The following is a 27666-nucleotide window of genomic DNA, read 5'->3' on the forward strand; positions in this document are numbered from 1 at the left end:
ATGTAACGACGTCCTTCGCCGTGCGCGCATGAGCAGAATTTATGCGCAGTCCGGCGGATTCGCGGACGCGTTTACGCACATTGCTGCGCAGTCTCGCCGTTTGTGCGTCAACACGCATGTGCGTCAAGATGGCGTTTAGCCCGATACACTGACAGCCGGTGTTTGTATGGAGCTAAATCCAGGCCAAAAGTTTTGTAAACTGAAAATAAAAAAGAAAAAATAAATTTTGAAACTGAAAATTCAGTGTTTGTTCTTGAATTTTAGAATAATTTAAAAAGTATTCTCAAAATAAAATAAGTGTAAGAATATATTTTCAGTTTAAATAAATTTTTGATTCAGCTCTGTAATTATTTTGATCAAATAATTTATTTTTATTCATATTTCTTTTTTCACCTTCAGATCTTTTTTCCACTTTCAGATCTTATTTTTTCAGTTTCAAACTTTTGGCCCCTTCTGGCGTGAGAGGGCGTGGCTTTGATTGAGATGGGGCGTGGAATTGTGAGTGACAGCAGAGCAATCAGTGCTCACATAATATTGCTTTTAGGAAACGTGGGTACTTTGATAAATAATGACTTACCACTTTCTCTCCACTGTATTGTCTTAATACCTGTAAATAAAGTGATGCTAAGGACAAAGATGTCTATTATAAGGACAAAGATGTCTATTATAAGTAATTCTAGACCACTCTTGGTCATTTTTTATGTTTAAAAACTTGAAAATATGCAAGATTGTAAAGTATATGAATGAAAATAAATTATTTGATCAAAATAATTACAGAGCTGACTCAAAAATGTATTTAAACTGAAAAATATATATCTTACACTTATTTTTATTTTGATAATACTTTTTAAATTATTATAAAATTCAAGAACAAACATTGACTTTTCAGTTTCAAAATTAATTTTTTCAATCTTTTTTTTATTTTCAATTTACAAAACTTTTGGCCTGGATTTAGCTCCATACACATTACACAATTACAAAATGTATGTAAAATGTGTCTGATTCAGTCCCACAAAAGGTGCATTTATCAATCAAGGCACAAAAATCGAGCTTGCCGGGAGCGCGCACTGCCGCTTCATGTCAAACTCACCATGGTCAAAGTTCAACTCAGTGTTTTTTTTTTTTTTTTTTACAAATTTTATTGACATACCAAATAACAAATATGGGTACATTTTAACAAACTTTGGTAACAGTGAAATAACATAAGGGAGCACAGAATCATATAACAGTTATAAAAAAGAAAAAAAAATGATATGCAAGGGGATCACATTGTGTATTCAGCATGATGAATCCTTGGGAATGTTGTTCATAAATGTTGTTCATCGGGAATGTCATTCATTGGGTTTATGACTCCAATCCATCGTAGGTTAACTTTACAAAATTAAGTTCTTTCTGGAGGACATTTACTGATGGACCATGCAATGAATCACAGAGTAGAACCCAATTATACAGCTTGCTGAAGAGTAAAATCATCATTCAAGCAATTAAATAAAGTTAGAGATAGAGTGCTGTGACTGTGATGCACTGAATGGTCCGTCCCTAAAAGCCCTGCCAGAAACTTCTTTTTGTGTTAGTAGATCAGTTGCGCTGTGGATATTTGCACCATGTTATATTTACCATGTTAAAGCTACAATATTTTGTGACATTGCCTTTCACATAAGGATGCAGCAGCTTTTTGTCTGGCACTTCTGGATTAACCTTTTTCTTTCCTCACCATGGATGCCCTTTCTCTTTCATCCTGCAGGAGCTCTTCTTTTCTTCCTATTTGTAATATGACTTTTTAATTATTTCCTTTTGCTTTGTCCGTTACTTTTTCAGCTGATAAAATTTCCCTCCTTTTTGTTGTGCACCAAGTTTTCTTTAATTTTGCTATAATGGATGTTTCCTCAACATTTTGTCATTCTGAAATGGAAGTAAAACATTTTATTTTAAAGCACAGTAACATGTAATGCATAAAAATGGTCAGAACTTTTAGAATTGGTAGGATTTGTGACTCGCTCAGGGAGAGATCCAGATGGACCCAAATTTTTACCATTAAATTCAGCCACAATTTCAGTACCATGGCGTGCCTCTGCCACAACATCACTTCATCCCTCCAGGAGTTTCACTGGATGCCAGATTGTGACGAGGCATTCCTGTCCTAAAAGATAGCTTTACTGCAGTCCCCGTCCTGCTCCTTCCTGACCCCGCCCGACAAATTGTGGTCGAAGTTGATGCCTCCGACGTAGGCATCGGAGCAATCTTGTCTCACATTAATCCTACTGATAATAAGTTACATCCCTGTGCCTGTCTCTTGAAGAATTGTTGATACTGAACATAATTATAACATTGGTGACCGGGAACTGTTGGCGGTGAAAGTGGCCTTGGAGGAGTGGTGCCATTGGCTTGAGGGGGCACAAGAGCCATTTAGTTTGGACTGATCATAAAAACGTAGAGTACCTTTGCACAGCTAAGCGTCTAAACACCAGACAGGCCGTTGGGCCATTTTCTTCAGGTCAGTTTAATTTTGTTCTTTCCTACCATCCTGGTTCTAAAAACGGTAAACGGGATGATCTTCCAGGCAGGGTGATCTTCTTATATGCCATCTGAGCCTAGCACTGTTTCCATTTGTCTTGCTTTGTGTCCGCTATTACCTGGGATATTGAGTCTAAGATCAGGTCGGCTGCACGCGACATACCCACCCAACCAGGGTGTCTGAAAGGGAGTTTATGTTTATATGGGCTCGCCAGGCTTTCCAGCATGCGTCAGCTGCCTATAAAGGTGGCCGCCGATAAGAAGAGATCCACGGCACCTGTCTACACCCCTGGCCAGAAGGTTTGGCTTTTCATGCCTCATCTGCCTATTAGAGGGCTGCCAAGGAAACTCGTTTGTCGGTCCATTCCTCATCTCCAAAATTATTAATCCTGTCTCTGTATGTTTGCAACTTCGAAGGTCCATGAGAATCCACCCCATGTTCCATGTCAGCCATGTGAAACATATACACTCCAGTTCTTTGTGTCCTTTGGCCAATCCCCACCACCGGCCCGGTTCATGGATGGTGGTCCTGTTTTCTCTGTGCGGCGCCTCTTGGAGTCTCAGTGGCGTGTGAGGGAGGTGCAGTACCTGGTGAACTGGGAGGGGTATGGCCCAGAGGAACGATCCTGGATCCCCTCCCGCATCATTCTGGACCCTGGCTTGATCCGAGACTTTCATGCTGAGCACCCTGACTCTCCTGGGCTGTCTGGAGTTGGCCGTTAGGGGGAGGGAACTGTCATGATCTGGATTTTTTGTGTCATGTTTTTTCTGTTTGGTTCTGCTTAGTTTAGGTTTGATTGTTTTGTCTGTGTGTGATTTCTCTTGCTGGGTTTTTCCTGCTTGGGCTTTGTCTTCCCCTATCTCTCTTGTCTGTCTCTCTTTGTGCTTGGTGGTGGGCGGTGAACACTGTTTGGGCCACACCCTATTCTAGATCTTTCCTCACACCTGTTTCTAATCTGTAGCTCATCACCAAGGTGTACATACTGTAAGCTTCACTGGTTGCACTAGTTCTTCACCAGATTGTTGTGCTTTATGCCTTCGCTTCCAGCGCTGTTCTTGTGTTTTCCAGGTCCTGCTTGCAACCTTGTGTTTTTTTGTTTTGTTTTTTTGACCACCTGCCTGTTTTTCGAGCACGCCTTATCACCTGGTTTACCTGATTTGTTTGCTGTTTGTGGACTGCCTTTTTGTGTACTGGACCCTGCTAAAAGTCGCAGTAAATGATCTTAAAAACCAGAGCGGCTTTGTTGAGTCCTGCACTTGTGTCCAGACGTTTGTCCACCCACCCTGATATCCTGGAATCAAGACCCAGGGGTCCTGGAATCAGGCATTCTAAGAGTTTAGTAGCTGGCACGACACCAACGGTTTGTCTACAATACTGACTGTTACCATTAGATGGCAGCATATATCTTGATCAAAGCAAAGGACAATCTTTACACTAACACATGAAGTTTACCTCTTGTATTTCATTGTATTCCCAGACCCTTTTCTCCCTCTTTCTTTTATGATGTTTAAACATTGATGACTTACAAAATAATGTACTGACAGTATTTCATGGCCATAGTGGAATCACAAAACACAAACTAGAGTTTGTGGAACAGTGGCTTAGTGGTTAGCACTGGTGCCTCACAGCAAGAAGGTCGTGGGATCACTTCCTGTCCTTTCTGTGTGGAGTTTGGATGTTCTCCCATGTCTGTGTGGGTTTCCTCCCACAATTAAAAACGTGCTTATTTCCTTTCTCTGACCTGACCGAGGCAGCGTCTCTACATCTGGAGTTGGTCCCCCGGCGCTGGACTGTGGCTGCCAACTGCTCCTAGTGGTTGGATAGCTGTAATTAGGATGGGTTAAATGCAGAAGACAAATTTCATTGTATGTATGTACAATGACAATAAAAGCTCTATTCTGTTCTCTGTGGAGATCTTTCAGAACGGCAAATGGACTCTCAACACCAGCTCCATTGCCAAGAAAGTTCAGCTGTGTGTCTACTTCCTGCAGAGAGCCGATCTTCCACCCTCCATCCTCATCACTTTCTTCAGAGGGACAATAGAGTGCATCCTGAGCAGCTGCATCACTGCCTGGTTTGGGAACTGCACCACAATAGACCACTGAAAAGATCACTGGGGTCTCTTTCCCCTCTGCCACAAACAATTACACCACCCGTAGCACTTGAAAGGCCTTAAACATTGTGACGGACCCCACCCACCCATCCCACTCTCCCTTCTCCCTCCTGCTCTCTGAAAGAAGGTTCGGTAGAGTATGGGCCTCAACTGCCAGGATGGGAAACAGTTTCTTCCCTTAGGCAATCAGACTATTAAACCAGAGCTGTAATCCACTCACATTGACTTTTGTACTAAGGTCAATAATATAATAATAATAATAATAATAATAATAATATAATAGCGTTTAATAAATATTAAATAATATATAATAGCATAATTTTGGTGGTCAAACAATTTATTCACATAGGCACAGATTATTGGGTCCATTATTTGAGTCATGTTTGTCATTTTGTGACTTATGACTTAAACGTTAACTCTTTCAAAGTAAAACAGTTAACCAACTTACTAAGTGGAAAAGATACTATTTGGAATGTCTTCCCAAAATATGTTTTTAATCTGGTGGGTGGGGATAAATTCTTACTTAAATATGAATACAAAATTACAGTTGCCCAGTACAGTTGCCCAGTTTTCATAAACAAGCTCTGCTGACATGGAAACTTGGATACAAGCATGACGTCTCTCGAACAAATCATTATATAATGATAATATCCTTTGGAAGAATAAGTCGCTGTATTTTGCAAACGGGTGGAAAATGGTATTGTCCTGGTTAAACAGCTCTTCAGCGCAGATGGAAATCTGTTAGCCTATGATGATTTTTTTAATAAAATTTTAATCTACTTGTAACGCTGAAGAATATACAATGATCTTTGATGCGTTACAACGAGGTGTCCTGCAATTTTTTTGAGGCACAATTGCTGACGCTCAGATTAGTGACCAACTCAACAGCGGCATACTGATAGTTTATTGGAGCATCTCTTTTTGGGGATATCAACTTCACCAGACAAGAACATTTTTGCAGAAGGCAACTCTGCCCTCTGGGAGATTCTGTTGGTCTTCTTTATATGGTGAAATTAATAGGATTAAACTTTGACTAAATGAGGAGAAATTTTGTTTGAGCAATAAAGTTAAAGAAGTCTCTTTAAAAATATGGCAAAAGTTTACCCTGTTAAAAACCCTGAAGTGTAAGCTTAAAATGGTTACTCCTGTACCTTTTGTGAGCTACACGTTGAAGAATTTGTCATTTGTTTTGTCAGTATATACATGCCAGAATGTTTTGGACTGATTTACAACACTACATAAGGAAGAAAACTAGATAATTTATTTTATAGAGAGGGCTATTGTATTATGCTTTGAATACAAGAACATGAACAAAGATATCATGTACTTTATCCAGCTTCTACTGCTCCTGGGAAAACTTCATATTCATAAAATGAGATGGACACAATTAACACTAAAGGCCAGGCCGGCCTTTAGTGTTCCACTGCTAAGCCCCCTGCGGGGCACAAGCTGGGCTGAATGGTATATAAGTTGTTTGCCTGTAAAGTTGAAAGTGCTTTTTTACTTTTCTGTGAAATAAAAAGGACATGCCATGCATGTTTGGATGTAGAAACCATCTCCCTTTACTGCTTCCGACTCATTTTCTAAAATATAGCTCATTGACTAATATTTTTGAAGCGGCCATATTACCACTCACATGTTCCACTCCTGAACAATCTTTTCTACGCAGACAACTTCCTGGTGCACACAATTTAATCCTCATGATTTTGTTGCAAAATGCCTGCATGTCCAGCTGTAAACTGCACAAATCATCAGTTCAAAGGTTGTGGACAAAGGATACAGAGTTTGAAGTGAAATGTTTTGGAGAACAATACAGATAAAATATGGCTTTTCCTGTTACTTTGTATGGTTAAACTTGTATTAGAACAACAACAAAAGAAGATTCTGTGATTAATGGTAAATGCTTTTCCCATTCATCAAGCCCATGAATGTTTCATATTTTGAGGAAGAAATGTAGTGCATTATAGAAGCAGCATAATTTTAAGTGTACCAAATTTTCAAGCTATTAAGAAGCATAATGAACCAAAGCAAGATATCTTGATTTTTTTAATCCACTTTGTTTTTGATATGGTACCAATATATATATATATATATATATATATATATATATATATATATATATATATATATATATATATATATATATATATATATTGATAAGCTCGCTGATGATTACACAAAGCGTCTATGTTTTATTAGAATTGTAATAAAAAAAAATCCAACTGTCATTTTTTATGTACATGTAAGCCTGAGGGAATAAGCCTGAAAATGACGTACATGTTGTATCTTATGTTTGAACAAAAAGTTAACTAAGCTGTATAAAAAAAATTGAGTAGGTGAATGAAAAATATATGAATATACATGAATATTGTGTGTAAGGTGAACAGAGTGAATGACACTGAAGAGAGGAAAATGAGAGGGAATTTGAAAGCAAGTAGGAATACATTCAAAATTCAAATTTCTTGGCGTTTATCATGGACATGTTTTCCATTACAGTTTAAAAGAAAAAGGGAACACAAAAAAAAAAGTCTGAGAAAATATTAATGTAACCATTGCACCAAGTGTAACAATGAAATTAGAAGCATAACAAATCAAAACAAATTGCTACATTTCTTAATTCAGCATTGGTGAATGTGACACATGACATTGGAAGTGCTGAGGAGAATTGAATATTTGTCCCAGTGAGATATGAGCAATTGAGAATAGAAGGGGAAGAAAGTGTCAAAGTACAAAAGGAAAGAAATCAAACAGCTTTATAGTCAGACGAATTCACATTAAGTAAAGCATTTAGCTAAGTGGTTTATTAGATGTGATTTGCTTTGCCCTCTACAAGGTTAAGTTGAACCAACTTAAGTCATCAAATTATTTAATTTGAGTTAAGGTAACGTCTGTATTTTACCTCCATTGTACTCAGAAAAGTCCATGCACAATGTCACCTTAATTTTCTTGAGGATTACTAACTTATTTCACTTAAGTCAGAGTAAATAACACATAACAACTACAGTTTTATGATCAAACTTTATTTTAAAACACTATGTTCAATTTTTTCACCAACATATTGTAATAAAAGATCAACTTACTACAATATGCATATTTTATAAACATGTCAAAGTTTTTTTTAATGCTAAAAATGCTCTTCAATGTAAGATACACACATTAACCCTATGAAATATTTTGAGAATGCTGTCTTTTAACCAAGTATTAATGATACACACACAACTTCAAGGTATAATGATAGAAAAGAACACAAACATATAAATCTGAAGACACGTAATGAGCAGGTATAAACCACGTGTAAAAATAACCTTGAATAAGATGTGAAGTGATTATGATTAGTATTGATTGTTGACGATATAGAGCGCTCTTGACCTCAGACTGGGGCAACGGTTCATCGTTAAGCAGGACAGTGACCCTAAAGCCCAGCCAAGATATCAAAGGAGTGGCTTCAGGACAACTCTGTGAATGTCCTTGAGTGGCCCAGCCCCATCCAACCTGACAGCGCTTGAGAGGTGCTGCAAAAATACATGTAGCAAGCTTGCGGCATCATATTCAAGAAGACTTGAGGCTGTAATCAATGCCAAAGCTGCATCAACAAAGTATTGAGCAAAAGGTGTGAATACTTATGTACATGTGATTTAAGTTTTTTTTATCTTGAATAAATTTGCAAAAAAAAAAAAAAAAAAACTTTTCATGTTGTCATTATGGGGTGTTGTGAGTAAAATTTTGAAGTGAAAAAAAATGAATTTGCTCCATTTTGGAATAAAGCTGTAACATAAAATGTGGAAAAAGTGAAGGGCTGTGAATACTTTCAAGATGTACTAAGGTAACTTTAACCATATAATGTTTTCTGTATGCATTTCAAAATACTACTGTTAATAATACCAACAAATATATCATATCAAGAGTAAAATCTTAAATGCACAATGCTGTTTTTAGAAAGCAGGTAATTTTCTTCAGACTGGTTTGGTCTCCAATATTTGAATCCATTTATATATAAATGGGCAAGATGTCCCACTTTGTAACATGTTTAGACTATGAGATATAAAGTCACTTTTTTGAAGTATCAAAATGTATTTAAGACCGAGCAAGGCTTTGTGCCAAATGGTCACAAGATGCAGCACCAAATTCATTTAAGCTGCGCTTAAATTAAAGGACGTTGACTTTGTCAGCGGTACAGCCATCAAAAATTTTGAGTCTAAACTTTGAGGGACAGCCCAAGGGGAGGTCAATCCTTTTTGGTCAAACTTCATCTCAGCGAATAAGACCAGTCCCGGGACAAACTGGAGCAGCGTATTGCTGAGCTGGAGCTGCAACCTGGAGAGAGAAGTAATAAGAAAAGAAAATAGACCTGAGCTCCACTGTCAATGAGTCCAAAAGGACTGGAGACTGGCCGTCCATTTTCTAAACCATGTAGCTGGTAAAATGTTCAGCACTTTTCTTTGCCTTCTATGTGTCATAGTTCAAGTCTGTGGCATCTGTATTCTGCTCTTGGGATTTTTGATAACTTTGTTAAAATGTGTCTTACATCTCCTCACACTCTGTGCAAATTCTCCTTTGTGTTAATAATCTTTTGTGCTTTCCTGCTGAAGTCTCCTTGGTGGTAGTTATTCCTCATGCTCTTATTTTGAAATCTGTGTTGTGTGTATTTTCAATAACTTGACTTACTGTCACTTGTGGTTCTTATCTGCTTTGGAGGCTTCTTTTTCCATGTTTGATCCACAGTTGCTGACCTATGCTGCCTTTATGTTTTTTTTCTTCAGATGAATAATGCACTCAGTCAATATAATGGTAGAATTATACACCCCAAAGCAGAGAACAACACTGCTTGGTTAACAATCATTCATCTAAGTGGGAACAGAAAGAAGCGGATGGTGGGTTACAATATGCAGCTACTAATCCAGAGGCAGAGGAAGAGAACACAACTAGCATACATATCAGTTCAACAGAACAGGAAACAGAAGACTTAACTCAGAAAATATATATACGTACAGTAGTGTTCAGAATAATAGTAGTGCTATGTGACTAAAAAGATTAAGGACTAAGAGGATCTTGGTTCCAAACCAACAAAATTAATGCCTCGCAGATGTGAAGAAATCATGAAAAACTGTGGTTATACAACTAAATACTAGTTTAGTGATTCACAGGATTGCTAAAAAAAAGCACTTTGAACATAATAGTTTTGAGTTTGTAGTGTCAACAGCAGATGCTACTATTATTGTGAACACCCCCCTTTCTACTTTTTTTTACTAATAGCCCAATTTCATAGCCTTAAGAGTGTGCATATCATGAATGCTTGGTCTTGTTGGATTTGTGAGAATCTACTGAATCTACTGGTACCTTGTTTCCCATGTAACAATAAGAAATATACTCAAAACCTGGATTAATCTTTTTAGTGACATAGCACTACTATTATTCTGAACACTACTGTATATATGGCCGCAGTGCTTTTCAACCTGTCACAGAGTTGCGCTGACTCGATGTGACACAGTGTGTGATGGTTGTACTTTAAACATTACAATATTTCCTTTGTGCAAACAGGATGCGGGGGGGCAGTGGAGCTCTTCAGGGGCACAATCGGGACATGCCAACATGATCAGACTGCTCCAAAAGCTGGTGGGTTGCCATTTCAGATGCCAGTCATACAACTATGCCAGTTCAAATGCAGTATGACCACATACGAATATTCCCCAGTTCAACTGCAGCACGAAAGTAGTGTGCATGATCTCTACATTCATGCTGACCTGCCAATTTGGCACGTTTCCCTAAGTGCCACACGAATACTGTGCTGGGAATTTGAATGCAGCGGGCTGCAGCACGACTCGCACAAATGTTGTTTGAATGTCACTTCGCACAGCATTCATGCAATTCATGCTGCAGGTCGAATGCAGTATGACTGCAGGTTGACTTGCACAAATGCTGTTTGATTGTCCATTTCTACAGCAGTATGAATGCAGTAGATTGACTACCGCCATTCGTATGGTTTCCAGCACGAGCCACACGCGAATGTGCCGACTTCTGTAAAAATGCTCTACAAGGCGTTTGAGTGCAGTTCAAATGCAACAGGACTTGCACGAATGCTGTTTGAATGTCAACTCGTATGGCATTATTGTGATGGAGGCTGTTACTGTTGTTGTTCATGTCATGTAGGGATGCACCGATACCACTTTTTTCCAGACCGAGTACAAGTACATACATTTTGGTACTCGTCGATACCAAGTACCTATATGAATACTTAATGATACCATTACAGTTTTATGATTAATTTGAAAACATGTTTTATTCATCAGTTGTTTCTTACTTTTTGACTGTAACTGCTACCAATATCATTAGCTTTGTTTTTATTTTCAAACATTTCACTTAAATCGTGTAATTTCACTTTTTGACTCCAACAAATTGTCCTTTAACATGAATTGTGTGTTTCTTAACAAACATGACACTGCCAGACATCTCACTGAAATGTAACCTGTGGACTTCAGCACTACAAAATATACAACATCAGGAACTGAACTGAAACTGTGGCTATTTATGTCTGTGAGCACTAAAAGCCTTTTGTGAGGGGCAGATTTATTTTGATGAAAAGAAGCTTCTCTCTGTTATCAGCTCTTTTTTTTATCTACATTGTGAGACACTGAACTAAACAGTTTTTCACTCTCCATACTATTTTTTAACTTTTAATTACTGGTAACATACACAAATACAAATCGTAAATGTTTTTTCTCAAAGGTGCAACATTTAGTATTGATGAGCACAGCATGCGCGGCATTGCCGTGACACGTAGAGGGAAAACAGAGTAATTTTAACATTATTTTATTTTTTGTGGATCATGCGATAATTTCCTCTCGTTCGGACAGAATAGCCTGTTGTCTGTGTTAAATGAGCTGTGAACGAGGAGCAGTGACTCAACTTCCGACGGACAACCTCCCCCGCTGAACCCTGATATGAGTTCTAACAGAGGAACTGCAGCGCAAAGTGCCGAACTCAGAGGAACTTTTTTTCAGCCACATGAGGAATTAAAGTATTTTAGATGTTGTGTTCCAAACGAAATGAATCAAATTTTCGTGACTTTTTTTTAAACTCACTATTACTAACCCTACTCCTTCCCCCAACCCTAACCATAACCACCCCTCCTGCTTCACTTTTAATTTCGTGCAGCCATCACGGAATGAATTAGAATGAATTTGTGCTGCTGTGACGAAAATGAGGTGCCTTTCATCACAGTATCACAAACCAGTAGATTAATGTATATTTCGTGCTGCTGAATCATGACTTGCCATGAGACTGGGTTGCATAAATCAGGTAGTTGTGGATCATTAAACCTTGGACCATTGACACAGTTCATTAAATCTACTGTTTGTAACCTTGGTGTGAAAATGGACTGAGATTTTAAACTTGATAAACAAATCAGTGCTGTTGTGAAGGCAAGTTTCTTTCACTTGAGGCAGTTAGCTAAGATAAAGCCCTCACTGTCAAGGCATCACTTAGAGATCTTAATCCATGCTTTTGTCATGACTCGGCTGGACTATTGTAATGCGCTGTAAGCCGGTATCAGCCAGGCCTTGTTTGCACAGCTGCAGCTGGTTCAGAATGCTGCAGCCCGTCTTTTAACTGGATCTTGGAAGCATGACCATATTTCACCCATTCTTTCTTCCCTTCACTGGTTGCCAGTTCGATATCGTATAATTTTATTGTTTGTTTTTATATGCCTTAATAAACTTGCCCCACATTATCTGTCTGACCTGCTCATGTCTTATTCTCCATCACGTTCTCTCAGGTCACAAGATTAAGCTCTGTTTGTACAACCCCAATTCCATTGAAGTTGGGACGTTGTGTAAAATGTAAATAACAACAGAATACAATGATTTGCAAATCCTCTTCAACCTATATTCAATTGAATACACCACAAAGACAAGATATTTAATGTTCAAACTGATAAACTTTACTGTTTTTGTGCAAATATTTGCTCATTTTTGTGCAAATATTTGCTCATTTTGCTCAATTAGGGCAGGGCAACAAAAGACTGGGAAAGTTGATGAATGCTCAAAGAACACCTGTTTGGAAACAGGTGTCATGATTGGTATAAAAGGAGCATCCCCAAAAGGCTCAGTGGTTCACAAGCAAAGGTGGGGCGAGGATCACCACTTTGTGAACAAGTACGTGAAAAAAATAGTCCAGCAGTTTGTTCACTTGCAAGGAATTTAGGGATTCCATCATCTACAGTCCATAATATAATCAGAAGATTCAGAGAATCTGGAGAACTTTCTACATGTAAGTGGTAAGGCCGAAAGCCAACATTGAATGCCTGTGACCTTTGATCCCTCAGGCGGCACTGCATTAAAAACTAACATCATTGTGTAAAGGATTTTACCGCATGGTCTCAGGAACACTTCAGAAAACCATTGTCAGTTAACACAAAGTTAAAACTCTACCATGCAAAGCTAAAGCCATACATCAACAACATCCAGAAACGCTGCCGCCTTCTCTGAGCCTGAGTTCATTTGAAATGGACAGATGCAAAGTGGAAAAGTGAGCTGTGGTCTGATGAGTCCACATTTCAAACTGGTTTTGGAAATTATGGACATCGTATCCTCTGGACAAAACAGGAAAAAGACCATCCAGATTGTTACCAGCGCAAAGTTCAAAAACCAGCATCTGTGATGGTATGGGGGTGTGTTAGTGCCCATGGCATGTGCAATTTACACATCTGTGATGGCACCATCACTGCTGAAAGGTACATCCAGGTTTTGGACCAACACATGCTGCCATCTAATCAACGTCTTTTTCAGGGACGTCCCTGCTTATGTCAGCAAGACAATGCCAAGCCACATTCTGCACATGTTACAACAGCGTGGCTTCGTAGTAAAAGAGTGCAGGTACTAGACTGGCCTGCCTGCAGTCCAGACCGGTCACCCATTGAAAATGTGTGGCGCATTATGAAGCACAAACTATGACAATGGAGACCCCGGACTGTTGAACAACTGATGTCGTACATCAAACAAGAATGGGAAAGAATTCTGCCTACAAAGCTTCAACAATTAGTGTCTTCAGTTTCCAAACACTTATTGATTGTTGTTAGAAGGAAAGGTGATGTAACACAGTGGTAAACATACCACTGTCCCAGCTTTTTTGAAATGTGTTGCAGGCATCCATTTAAAAATGAGCAAATATTTGCACAAACACAATAAAGTTTATCAGTTTGAACATTAAATATCTTGTCTTTGTGGTGTATTCAATTGAATATAGGTTGAAGAGGTTTTGCAAATCATTGTATTCTGTTTTTATTTACATTTTACAAAATGTCCCAACTTCATTGGAATTGGGGTTGTAGTTCCTCAGACCAAGCTCAAACTCAGAGGTGATAGAGCTTTTTCTGTTGTTGGTCCCAGATTGTGGAATGACCTGCCTTTTTGTATCAGGCAAGCAGATTCACTTGTAGTCTTTAAATCTCGCCTTAAAACATATTTCTTTTCTTTGGCTTTTGAGTAGAGGGTTGATGATTTTACTGTTGTAAAGACTTATACTGTTTCCACTGTTGTCTACCATGTATCCATTTTATTTGTCTTTGTTGTACAGCACTTTGGGCAACCTTGTTGTTTTTAAATGTGCTCTACAAATAAACTGGATTGTACTGAATGATGAATTCCACTGAAACCAACAGGTAAGACTTTTATTTACCGTGTGTGTGAATTTACTGCGCATGATGGACAGCGGCGCTCATCCAATTAATGGACAGCATTGATGGACATATTTGACTTATGAGTAAATTACATGAAAACCTGTTAAAAAAAAAAAATCTTTAAATTAGCCACACCACAGTGTTCAAAACGTATGAAAAACGTAGCAGCTTATATTCCGGACATTTCGGAGCGTGAGCGAGAAAATCCCACATTGACAGGTTGACATCACACTGCTGTAAAGGAGGTATCGGATACGTTTTATGATTACAAATGAATAATAAATGAATACGGGATCAGGCCGATACCCGATACTGGTATATCTGGATCGGTGCATCCCTAATGTCAAGCTCCAGTGATTTTAAATTTTAAAGTGTACAACAAGAAAGTGAATGCAGTACTTGAGTGGTTCCCTTAATTGTGTTTTTTCGTGACTGTGTGTTCAAGAAGTACCCACAGAGTAAGTCAGACCAGACGGTGTGCTTGTTATGACCCCACATGTATCCAAGTTCAGTCCCCAGAATGGGGGTCCTAGTCTGGTGTGGACCTCTACTTTGTCTAAATGGATTTTTGAATTGAGATTTCTGTTCACTGCCATGACGCTACTTTTTTTTTTTCCAGAACAGTACAAGTAGAAAAGGTGGTTCCCAGAAAGCATGGTGTGGTCTTGCATCCCCAGAATGTAACAGATACAAGGATAGGTGTGTGTGTGTGTGTCTGTCTGTCTCTTTGGAAGTTCTTGGTTTGGTTCTATCTGTGACATGTGGGCTGTCACATGAATTCTGAAGGGCTGAGTGAGGTTACAGAAATCAGTCAGCCAGGAATTTGAAAGGAAAAAGGCACAGCAGACATACTCAACGTACGGGCACTGCAGCAAACCCGGTTCTTGCTTCTGGAATCCTGGTGGGATTCAAAGAAGGATATGGTGGAGGACACTGGCCTGTAGTTTGATATGCAGTCTGTAATATCAACAAAAAATTTGATGTGAAAAATCTCTTAGAGGAAATCCACATCATTATGTAGAATCCATTTAGAGATCAACTTACATGAGACATAGGTGGAACCTCAGCAATTAGAGGAGCAGACTCAGCTGCTCTGTTTTTACGACAGAGCCTCTTGTAAACGAAAATGCATAAAATCACCACAAGGATCAGGATGGCAGGAATGCAAATCCAAGCAAATGAAATCGTAGTTGTGTCTGGAAGGTAAGTGGGGATAGTTTATGCATTATTTGAAATAACCATGAATTCATCTAATGTTATTACATCTGTAATCTAGTACATTTTGTTACTTACAGCTTTCTTGAACATAGAAGTCCAAAAGAAAAACAATGAAGCCTTGCTGATCTATGACTTCAAAGCAGCCGGAGTCTTGATGTTTCAGTGAAAGGATTTGTATCTCATCTGGGTTCAGCTTCCTAATTCGCCCTCTAAATGGCCCATCTTCAACCAGGATCCCTGCCTTCATCACTATCACGCGTTTTTTGTCCCATTTGTTGGTATAGAACATATTGCATGAGGTGCACTCCGGGGAAAGTGGGATGGTGAGAGTTCCACCTTCCCTTAAATCAGAGACTCCCTTCACATCTGTGTGTGATGGAGAGAGATGACTGAATAAGAACATTTCTGGAAATACACAGCAGTCTGAATGATCCGTGTGTGTTTGTGTTTCTATCATCACCTGTTACTGTCAGGTTTTTCCTCAACAGCAAAATGTTGTCTTTCTTCCTGAAGTTGTAGCCCCTGTTGTCTGCCGGAGACAGCTTATTCATCCCAGCCTGCTTGGGAACATCGGAGTAGAAGTTTTCTCCATTGGTCTTCTGGATTGCTTCAGAAAAGTAAAAAAAAAAAACCATGTACATTTACATAATTCAGTGGTTCCCTTTTTTGCTTGGCAATGCATTTTGATGGAATATGACCACAGACTATATATATACACTGGACAACACCTGTGTGATGTCATCATTGGTTTTCTATACATACCTTGAACATCCAAATGACACCGCTTGCACTGATTCACGATGAACTCATTAATGCACAAAAGCGTGGAGCAGTGTGTGATGAAAAATCCCTGAATACACCCCTCTCTTCGAGTCTGAACCGCCAGCTAAATCATATTTTTGGAGACTCCGTAGGGCTTACTTTAGTGTGGACATTAAATGTATGAGCTGCTTATTTTTTCAGTAATCGTGCATTAAAGGAAAATAAAACCCACTGATAATTTACAGTTGGGTTGGTAGATTATGACATTGAAAGTTGTAGGCATGTGTGATCACTTATGTTAAAGGTAAGAGCGTGTTTGTATGGCTGATCAAAAGCCACCAGCCAGCAGCCATGCCGTCTGCTATAACAGTGATGTGTGACGTCACATGGGCACAGAGGTTCAACACTCTGCCAGTGTCGCCCTGCAATTTAGAGGGGAAAAGATGTTAGAGGTTTCAAACTCGTCCCAGAAAGGGCCGAGAGGGTGCACGCTTTCTTTGCAGCCACCCGCTCCACCAGGTGATTTCACTGATTAACATCACTTTGTGCAGGTGAAATCAGTTAATCAGTGAAATCACCTGGTGGACTGGGTGGTTGCAAAGAAAGCGTGCACCCTCTCGTCCCTACATACTGTATATGCTGTTTCTGACGCGCACATCATCTAGCGCACGCATGGTGTGTCGCGGCGTCTGATCCGCTCCACGTGCAGAACCGTGTACCGGTAATTTTAACTTTTTTTTTTCCTTTGTGCATCATGAGATAATGTCATCATGCAGCCAGGATCGCCTGGTGTCTGGTAAATGAGATATTAAGACGCTGTGATGTTTTCAACTTGTAGCACAAAGACAGAGAGACGGTGAGGAAGGGGGGGGGGAGAGAGAGAAAAGACTCGGCTGACTGTTCTAATGGGAGGCGCAACTGCAACGCAAAGTGCCAGAGGGACTTTTCATCCATGACAAGGATTTAATTGTTTTCAGATGTCATTTTCTGTAGGACATGTTGATGAATCCACTATAACTAACAGGTAAGACTTTATATTTATTGTCTGGGTGAATTTACACCGCATGAGGACTGCAGCTTTCAGCCAATTAATGGACAGCATCAATTGACGTATTTCGACTTATGAGAAAGCCTATAAAAATCCATAAATTAGCTGCATCACTGTTTAAGCTGCAGTGTTCAAAGCGTGTGAAAAAAGTAGTGGTTTATAATCCGGAAATTACGGTATTCACATCAGCGTGTGTTCGCCGTGTGTAGTTTCTGTGCCCATGCTACGTCACAGCATTCTCCAAGCGATCCGGGGGATTTTTTTCTAATTGGTTAAAATTATGTCAATGGCGGCATTTATGAAATCGTCAATGGTGGATGAATTCTGACTTTTGGAGGCGGATATTTCAGTTGTAAGGGCTCCTTATTTTCATTTATACACAGTTTATAGTACAGTCTACCTTCCCAGCTGTATTTTATCAATGAGTTTTTTTTTCCTTTAAGTGGACCTAAGGGTTGAAGCTACTGACAGCTGATAAAAGTGCTAACACCGATAGCATTCAATATTAAATCCGTTCAAAGTTTAACTCAGTGTGAATATTGCAACAGAGACATCTTAGAGGATCAGTTAGGGAATTTTACTGCACAACAAGCTGTATTATTCTAGGTGTTTGGAATAAAATACTTCAAAATGATAGATACAGCAAAAACACAACAGCTAGCAGACTCTGAGTTACCACTGTTTCCAGTTCCTCAGTAAGGAAAGTCACTAAAAGCCATCTTAAAAGTTGCTAAATGATGTCATTACCTAATTTGCATAATTGACCATGTACATGTAATTACAGATGCTGTAGAGACAGGAATAACACTGAAACAAATACTGAGGAAAAAAACAATATGTTTCTAAAAATGAACTTTCTTCTGTTGATTCTTGTTGTTTCTGTCCATAGGACCCATGTCACAGACCGAACGAACCGCCTGTAAAAATTGCGCATGCGTCATTTCGGAGCTCAGCAGCTCATCTGAGACAGTCTCTTCACCAAAAGCGGTCAAATGGATTAATGGGATTATTAACCATTAGATGACAAGGTAAAACGTCTTAAATAATTCTAAAGTCAGTTTTAAGCAGAAACAAGGTGACAATCTATGACGCTTTGAACACAACAGCTAGCAGCTCGTGTAGCTGTCGCGCTCTGTTCGCTTCTTCTCTTTTATGATGAAATAATGCTGAATTTATGTGGAAATGATGCTTGTACAAAAGCTTCATATCTGTCGCTGAGATAGATGATGACTGGAGTGCAGTTTTAAGCAGAAACGAGGTGATAATCTGTGAATCGTGACTGATGACGCATGCACAGTGAAGACAGGGTGGACTGATTTTTAGGTGGGACTGCTCGGTCAGTGACATTGGGAAAAGTGACTCAAAAGAGAAAAAAAAGTCACTACAGGGGTCTGAATAGTTGCTAAATATAGCAAGAAAGTCGTTAAATTAGCAACACTGTTGTGTGGGCCGCCAGAAGAGGAGGTACTGCTGGCCCACCACCAGAGGGCGCCCTGTCTGAAGTGCGGGCTTCAGGCATGAGAGGGCGCTGCCACCTCCCAAGAGCGGCCGGGTTGACAGCTGTCACTCATCGGCTATGACAGCTGTCACCAATCATCTGCGCCTCACCCCAAATAAAAGCAGGACGACACCTCCACCACGTCGCCGAGATATCGTTCTTCCAAGGAGGTAACTCTCAGCCTGAGAATTCCTAACGTTGTTTTCAGTCGATACATTGTTGCAGCTGTCTTCCCGAAGGACCAGCGTATGCTGCGACTGCTTCGCTCTGCATTCCGCCAGATATGTAATTAGACAGGAGCTGCATGAGCGTGTGATTAGAGGTGGAGGTGGAATAACCACCATCCTTGTTACGGGGTGTACACACACCCACACCTGACTGTTTTTGCTCTTCGCCAGCAGTACCAGATCCGACACGCGGAGACGGTGGCCACCTGGGGGACTCGGGACCTGGCGGCTCCAGTATCCTCCTGGTTCGGTGGCGGAGGAAATCGTGTGGTTCCGGTTCTTCTCCAGACTGACGTCTCCTATCGTCGAGCCTGCCCACACGACACCTTTATTAATTGACTTTGTATTCATTCTATAATCTGCTGTGTGTAGTTGTGGCATTCACAACAGTAAAGTGTTCAAATTTAACTTCTCCTATTGTCCGTTCATTTGCGCCCCCTGTTGTGGGTCCGTGTCACTACACTTTCACAACAAACTGAATTACGGCCACAGTGAGAGGAGGAGTCACTGCGGGCTCAACCACTGTCGCTCAAAGCAACCACACCCACAGTTACACAAAACTTTAAACATGCCAAACTAAGAAAGAAAAAAAAAAAAGTCACCCCCATACAGATGTCATGAAGGTGGAAACTATCTATAGAGACCAAACCCATTTTTTTGTACCAGGCTGGGAATGTGCTGTGTTTCGGAAGAAGCCTCAAGTGGCCAGTCAAGGTACTGCAATATTAATGACTTCCAAGACAGGTCCAAATACAATATGATTTGAAAAAGTTGAGCACCATGCAGGATTTTTACCCATGATTTTTAGTCTGTGTGACTGAATGCTGCAATCTAGGGGGTCGTCTCTTTCTACCAAATGTGACAGAATCTGACGCAATGGTCACATCATGTCACGTTTCTTCCACTGATCTGAATATGGTTTCTTCCACCTCAGGTTTTTTCAGCTTTGTCAGCTGCTAGTTGCAGTCTTAAGGGACCATCTGGTCTAAAGTGAGAGGTGTTGTGGTCACACTGTCTGAATCAGAACTCTGTGGGAAAATAAGGCTGCTTTTTTTTTTAAACTTCAACATCAGTTTTTCTGTTCCCTTTTGAAACTGCATCAGTCCGTGATTTGTGGACCGCGCATTTACAAATGGTGATTTCTTCTGGGAACATGACCGGGTCCAGCAATGCAAGTAAATAAATCTTTTGCCTCACTGGTTTTCCAGAGGAATTGATCATTCCTCAGTTTTCCATTTGGTAGCAAAAGTATGTATAGTAGAAAATGCATAATGACTATTGGTATAAATTGTCATATATCAAATCAAATCAATTTTATTTATATAGCGCCAAATAACAACAAACAGTTGCCCCAAGGCGCTTTATATTGCAACGCAAAAGCCATACAATAATTACAGAAAAACCCCAACTGTCAAAACGACCCCCTGTGAGCAAGCACTTGGCGACAGTGGGAAGGAAAAACTCCCTTTTAACAGGAAGAAACCTCCAGCAGAACCAGACTCAGGGAGGGGCAGTCTTCTGCTGGGACTGGTTGGGGCTGAGGGAGAGAATCAGGAAAAAGACATGCTGTGGAGGGGAGCAGAGATCAATCACTAATGATTAAATGCAGAGTGGTGCATACAGAGCAAAAAGAGAAAGAAACACACAGTGCATCATGGGAACCCCCCGGCAGTCTAAGTCTATAGCAGCATAACTAAGGGATGGTTCAGGGTCACCTGATCCAGCCCTAACTATAAGCTTTAGCAAAAAGGAAAGTTTTAATCCTAATCTTAAAAGTAGAGAGGGTGTCTGTCTCCCTGATCCGAATTGGGAGCTGGTTCCAGAGGAGAGGAGCCTGAAAGCTGAAGGCTCTGCCTCCCATTCTGTTCTTAAAAACCCTAGGAACTACAAGTAAGCCTGCAGTCTGAGAGCGAAGTGCTCTATTGGGGTGATATGGTACTATGAGGTCCCTAAGATAAGATGGGACCTGATTATTCAAAACCTTATAAGTAAGAAGAAGAATTTTAAATTCTATTCTAGAATTAACAGGAAGCCAATGAAGAGAGGCCAATATGGGTGAAATATGCTCTCTTCTTCTAGTCCCTGTCAGTACTATACCATCCTTTTCCTAGGATACATGCTCTTGTTAACACGACCAGCTCAGCAGATTGAGCTGAGTGGTGTGAGGGAAGATGTTCAACTTCCAACACATCTGACAAAGTCACCATCGCATACTCTGCCACATCTCCCTGTGGCGATAAAAACATCTGAGTCTGTAGAGACATTCAAGTCCAGAGTTCAGACACATTTACTCTCCCTCTCGTATGGCTAGCATAGTGGCATAGTATGTGTGACCGCAGGACCTTTGTTGCCTGAACGGCGGTGGGATCGAACCCACACGGCTCGCACTAAAGACCATTCCTCTACCAGGTCAGCCAAAGGGGAATTCCCCGTTAGCCAAGGTAGTGGGAATGTCTTTTCAATCAGGACCCGGGACCTTCATACCGCTACATATGGAACTATGCTTCCTATCCTTTTAAATTCATTTTATTAGTAATGGAATGAGTCTCGGCCTCAGCTTCATCTAAATTCTGGTTCTCTGTCAGGATTTCCCCCAGATCCTGGTTTTAACCGTCTTTTAACCAGTGTCATGTGTTAGTTTCTCCACCAGATGGTGCCCTCAGTTATTTTTCACACCTGGATCAAATGAGTGATTGATTATTGACAGATTATTTAAACCCTGACTTTCTGTTCAGTTGTTGCCAGATACTTGTGAGCATTGCCAGACTCTTGCAGACTTTCCAGGTTCCTCCTGAGCCACGATCCATGATTGAGACCGTTACCAGGAGGACCAAGCCTGATTGCCTCTCTGTGACCTTGACTGTGTCTTCCTGCTATGCGCTTAAGACACCAGAGCTTCCCACAGCTAAACTTCAGATAATCTGGCCTCTCCTCCAATTCCCGTATTAGAGTGAACTGTCTTTCCTGGTGTTCCAGACGATTCCTGCATGGCTCCCATGCTGCCCTGGCTATCTGCACAGCTACATCACTTTGGAACTCCTTGGCTCTTTGCTCACAGCGCAACTCTGCTACACACCAGTTAAGTTCCTCCTCATCTTAGTGGGATCCCATTCCCACTTGTTCCTGTCTGACTGTGCTATGTTAAAGAACTGTTCCAAGAACTCTACCGAAGAACTGCATGAACTCTGATATCACAGGATTAAGAACCCAGCTGTATCAAGTCCTGCTTAATTGGAACTGCATCACAATGCGCAGCACTTGACCTCTGGATACAATTTATGAACTGTGAACAATTCGTGAACAGTAAACCTTATTTCTTAAGCAGAGAACATTATTTCCTCACCTCCAAAGCGACCTATGTTAAGCCTTTTGTGTACTGTGACTGTTTTCATGCTCCTGCATTACAAGTGCATTCACTCACCCTGTGTGTCTTTATTCCCCATAGTTCCTTGTTTCGGAGGGGAGCGTTCTACCTCGTCCTGGTCCTTGAACCTTAGTAATCATTCTCCTTCAAGACTGGCTCGGGATACTGCAGCTCCTTATTTTCACCACCAGGAGACGGGCCATCTCTCTATACTGCAGGCACCTCAGCGCAGCACCTTTTATTTATTGTTTATAAATAAATATATTTTCTTTTGTACTCCTTCCCATGTCCAGCTCCCTGCATTTGGGTCCATTGCTTGAAATGGTCCCGTTCTGTCCGGACCCCTAACCATAACACTCTTAGTGAAGCTTAGGGCTAGTGGCCGGTCATCACCTTAAAATTTTCTCTGCTTTCCTGTCGATTTAATGTTAATGAATTATACATTAGGTGTGGTTTTTCCGGCCGACTGATTCTGCTCTTTTTCTCTCTGTCTGAAGTGTGGAGGGAAATGTATGGGAGAGGCATCTGCAGACAACGGGATGCGGGATTGACTGTGAGATGCTATGCCTGAAGCTGATGCAGAAGATGTTTTAAATTCCTGTTTTGTGTTTCTTCAGCTCTGTAAAGCTTTGTAAAAACCTTGTAACTGTTAGAATGGCCGAAGCAGTGGGTCACCCCTTTGAGTCTGGCCTGCTTGAGGTTTCTTCCTCAATAGTTTTTCCTTGCCGTGGTCACGTGTGCTTGCTCTAGAGGTTGGTAAGGTTAGGCCTTACTTGTGTGAAGGGCCTTGTGGCAGCTTTGTTGTGATTTGGTGCTATATAGATGTAATAATAAATTAAATAATCAGTTTTATGTCCAGTTTTCTTCAGACAAGTCAGGGGATGGATACATGAACATTTCCAAGTCATGGAATATGTCTTGGACTTTATTTACATCAGTTATGAAAAAATACACAGTATGGTCCTCCATGGTAACTCTGGAGTAGATAGTTTTCAAAAAGTGAATGACTGTGCAAGAAGGAGAAGAGTGAGGAAATTTTTATTTTTTGTATTTGAAATGGCAGAAACAAATTAAAATGTGTGAAATACCAAGTGTTCCAATACATTAGGAGGGCACTGTATATTGAACTCAATCGTAGTCGTCGAAGGCGGCTTCAGTGGAGTGGAGAGGGAGGTGGACAGACTGGTGTGGGGAGTCAAAGCAGGTGGGGCACTTGGTGAGGCGCTCAAGTAAGTTGGCAGGTGAGGTTGAGGACCTAAAAATGACACATTCATGACATTGTCATGTATGTGTCCTTCTGTAATAAACTGCGTCCTTATGATCATTGTTCAAAAATGCAGAAGTATATTATTCCATCATTTATTTATGTGACTTCTCCTGCTTCTCAGTTTTCTTTTCACGGTTGTCCCTGTGCTTCCCTTCCAGTCTGTTTGTTCTCTTTTTTCTACACGGGGAAGATAGCCCATCTGTTCGTCCTTCAATTTTCGCTTGTTAGCGCACTTGACCAATTTCATTCATATTTAGCATAAGTGTGTAATTGGGTGGTCCCCCAACATCAGTGATTCACGGTGACCTTGGGGGTCAATTTCAGGGACTCAGTGAGATATTCAAAATGTTGTCATTCCCACCCTTGTTAGCAGAGGTGTCAAGTAACGAAGTACAAATACTTCGTTACTGTACTTCAGTACACTTTTTAGGTATCTATACTTTACTCCATTACTTATTTTTCTGCCTACTTCTGACTTCTACTCATTACATTTTCACACAAGTATCTGTACTTTCTATTCCTTACATTTTTAAAACAAACAGCCTCGTTACTCTTGGCTTCAGTTTAATGTTTATATATATATATATATATATATATATATATATATATATATATATATATATATATATATATATATATATATATATATATATATATTTCACGTCATGTGCGCCTGTAATCAACTTTTCTGCAGCGCGGCTTTGCTTTGAACCGTGAACCAAGCAGTGGTTCGCAGATTGAAGCAATGCTTCGACCATTGCTTCGTTTATTCTTTCTTTCTTTCGCTTAATTTCCCCCGCTAAAATCCTAAAGAGCATACTTCTGTGAGTATTATTTACCTTTTCTATGTTAAACCGACCTGTTATGGTCTTCTGAAACAGTTGATAGATGTATTTTATAACTTAAAAACGGGAGCGACGCTAACGCGTTAGCATGTCTATGGCATTTTCAATGTTAAAAGTTAGCATTAAGCAATTGCAGCTCTCATCACGTTCGGGTGCATTTGTTTTCAAATTGTAATATTTCTTAAATTTATTTTTGTTTATATATTAATAATGTGTGGGCCGCTGAAGAGGAGGTACTGCTGGCTCACCACCACCAGATGGCGCCCTGCTTGGAGTGCGGGCTTCAAGCACAAGAGGGCGCCAGAACCACTGGGAGTGACAGCCGTCAATCATCCTCAACACCAGCTGTCACTCATTCATCTCATCATCATCATCACCATAAAGGCCGGACGGCGACTCCACCTCCTCGCCGAGAAATCTCCTACGATTCGAGGTAAACTTCTCTGATGTGATTATTGCGAATAATAATCTGATCTGTTTTGCAGCTGTTTTTCCTGTTGGTATTCCTTATCTGGGATTTTTGGCGTTTGGTGTGACTGCGACGACTTCGCCTCACACCCCAAAACCGATAAGTGGTAAACAGGAGCTGCACGTGTGTATGATTGGAGGTGGAGGTTCTCCCTCCAAGAGGAATCATTAATCAAGGTTGCTGGGTGTGAGGATTCACACTCACCACCTTCTGTTTCTGTCTGCCAGCAGTACCAGGGCCGACAACGGAGGACAGAGACCACCTGGGGACTCAGGGCTTGGCGGCTTCGGTGTTCTTCAGGCCGTTGGTGGTAGAAGCGGTGTGGGCCCCGGCTCTTCGTTCATCCGAGGTCTCCTATCTTCAAGCCTGCCCGCAGTCCTCTTGTGTATGATTGGCAGCACTCTTGTTTATATTACGTTGTGTTCTTGTGCAACATTAAATTGTTACTCCTTCTCTTATCCATTGTCCGTTCATTTGCGCCCCCTGTTGTGGGTCCGTGTTACGACACCTTCCCAACAAATAATCTAATTATTATTATATACAATTCTAGAGAGAGGCAAAAAGAACCTGAATAGAAACACAACAGAAAATATAAAAGCAACTAACAATGAACATACATAAATAAATACACCCTTACCAAAAAATAGTACTGATAAGTATATAAAAAGTAAACTAGAAGTATACTTGAAACATACTTGCATATACTACTTTTTGGTAAGGGCATACGTACATAAATGTTTCCTGTGAACACCTAGTGACTATTACACCTCCATTTCATCCCTGTCTTATTTAAGTTTAATGACCGTTTGTTTCAGTCAAACCATATTTTCAGTTTGTTAATTTCTTCAGTGATTTCCTCCAGAACTATCTGCCAAACTAGAAAACTGCTGCATCCTAGTAAGAGCAGAATACTACTGGAATTAATTTGAATAAGGAAAGTTGTGGTTTTTTTTCCTTCACTAAATGGATGCTACACTCACTGCAGTTTATTGTCTGGAATAGTCCCAGATTGCATTTCAGAGCTTCTAGAATTGAAACATTTTCATGCAGGTGGTGTTGGGGGGTAATTTGGGGTTTTGGGTCTTGGGCCACATGTAGAACGAATCAGTTTTTAAATTAAGCTTTCAATTCATATAGTGGCATCTACCTTTTTTTTTTTTTAAAGGTTACTTTATACTTTTATACTTTAAGTAGGTTTGGAGCACATACTTTTTCACTTTTACTTGAGTAAAGAGGTCAAGTTGATACTTCAACTTTTACCAGAGTGTTTTTAAACTGCAGTATCTATACTTCTACTTAAGTAACAAATGTGTGTACTTTTGACACCACTGCTTGTTAGCATGATATCTCAAGAACCAGTTGATCAATTTTGTTCATATTTAGCATAAGCGTGTACAACCCCAATTCCAATGAAGTTGGGATGTTGTGTGAAATGTAAATAAAAACAGAATACAATGATTTGCAAATCCTCTTCAAATGAATACACCACAAAGTGATAGAACTGGTAGACTTTTTTGTTTTTGTGCAAATATTTGCTCATTTTGAAATGGATGCCTACAACACATTTCAAAAAAGCTGAGACAGTGGCAACAAGAGACTGGGAAAGTTGATGAATGCTCAAAGAGCACCTAATTGGAACATTCCACAGATGAACAGGTTAATTGGAAATAGGTGAGTGTCATGATTGGGTATAAAAAGGAGCATCCCCAAAAGGCTCAGCTGTTCACAAGCAAAGATGAGGTGAGGATCACCAGTTTGTGAACAACTGCGTGAAAAAAAAAAAAAAGTCCAACAGTTTAAGAACAATGTTTCTCAATGTTCACTTGCAAGGAATTTAGGGATTCCATCATCTACAGTCCATAATATAATCAGAAGATTCAGAGAATCTGGAGAACTTTCTACATGTAAGTGGCAAGGCCAAAACCAACACTGAATGCCCGTGACCTTCCTTGGGTATGTCATCTCCTGATAACTCTTGTGTCATAACATTGTCACAGTCAGAATCGTCTGACTCTTTTTACCCATCCAGTATGGTTCTTGTATTTTCCGTTGAGTCTAATCCAATAACCAGTTTCAACCTGGATTTTTGCTGAGTCCAACTTGGTCTTTTTACACAAATACAAAAACGTATGACCTTACTTTAATCCTTTTACTTGTTGGTCACTTCACTTTTTGGCACCTCTGAACAAAGGACAAACCTCACTAATCCAAAAATTCTTGTCTTAAAGCAAGAACGGTTGAGGATGTCTCTGGAGTGGTGCCAGGAGGTTCATCAAGTGACAACAGAGAGTGAATGGAGTCCCATCTGGGCCACCAACTTGTTAAAAAATTTCTCAGCCTTCATTAAACTCAGGATTCAGGTCGGTCACAATCAAAATTTATTTTTGCAGCAAGAGGAGCAAATGACAGTAAATAACACCAGGCTGTGGGGTCCAATGCTTAAATAAATGGACAGTGCAAATGCATCTGTCATAACTCATATCCAAACTACACCAACAGACGGCAGCCCTTCCAAATAAAGACATCATGAATAAATGCAGAAACTGCTTACCAAAGCAAAAGAAAGAAAAACCCACCTGCATCAATTCAGTCATGGGTTGTGACTGAATTGATGATCACTGAGATAAAGCTTCCAGAGGTACAGTGGGACATAATTTAATAATGCGA

The 27666-nt window shown here is 40.1% G+C and overlaps 1 protein-coding gene across 2 annotated transcripts in view; it reads right to left on the reverse strand.

The window, feature by feature from the left end:
* Positions 1-8325: 8325 nt before the first annotated feature.
* Positions 8326-27666, reverse strand: part of LOC117520379 — a 42162-nt gene continuing 22821 nt past the window's right edge. For both annotated transcript variants that reach the window (XM_034181727.1, XM_034181726.1), the window contains exons 2-6: positions 15980-16126; positions 15595-15885; positions 15346-15497; positions 15163-15258; positions 8326-8942 (exon numbers count right to left, since the gene is read on the reverse strand). In XM_034181727.1, coding sequence (XP_034037618.1) covers positions 8880-8942; positions 15163-15258; positions 15346-15497; positions 15595-15885; positions 15980-16126 — 749 coding nt within the window. In that variant the 3' untranslated portion in view covers positions 8326-8879. The remainder of the gene's footprint in view (positions 8943-15162; positions 15259-15345; positions 15498-15594; positions 15886-15979; positions 16127-27666) is intronic.

This window comes from Thalassophryne amazonica, chromosome 11 (genome assembly GCF_902500255.1).
Source record: "Thalassophryne amazonica chromosome 11, fThaAma1.1, whole genome shotgun sequence".
In the NCBI taxonomy this organism is placed as follows: Eukaryota; Metazoa; Chordata; class Actinopteri; order Batrachoidiformes; family Batrachoididae; genus Thalassophryne; species Thalassophryne amazonica.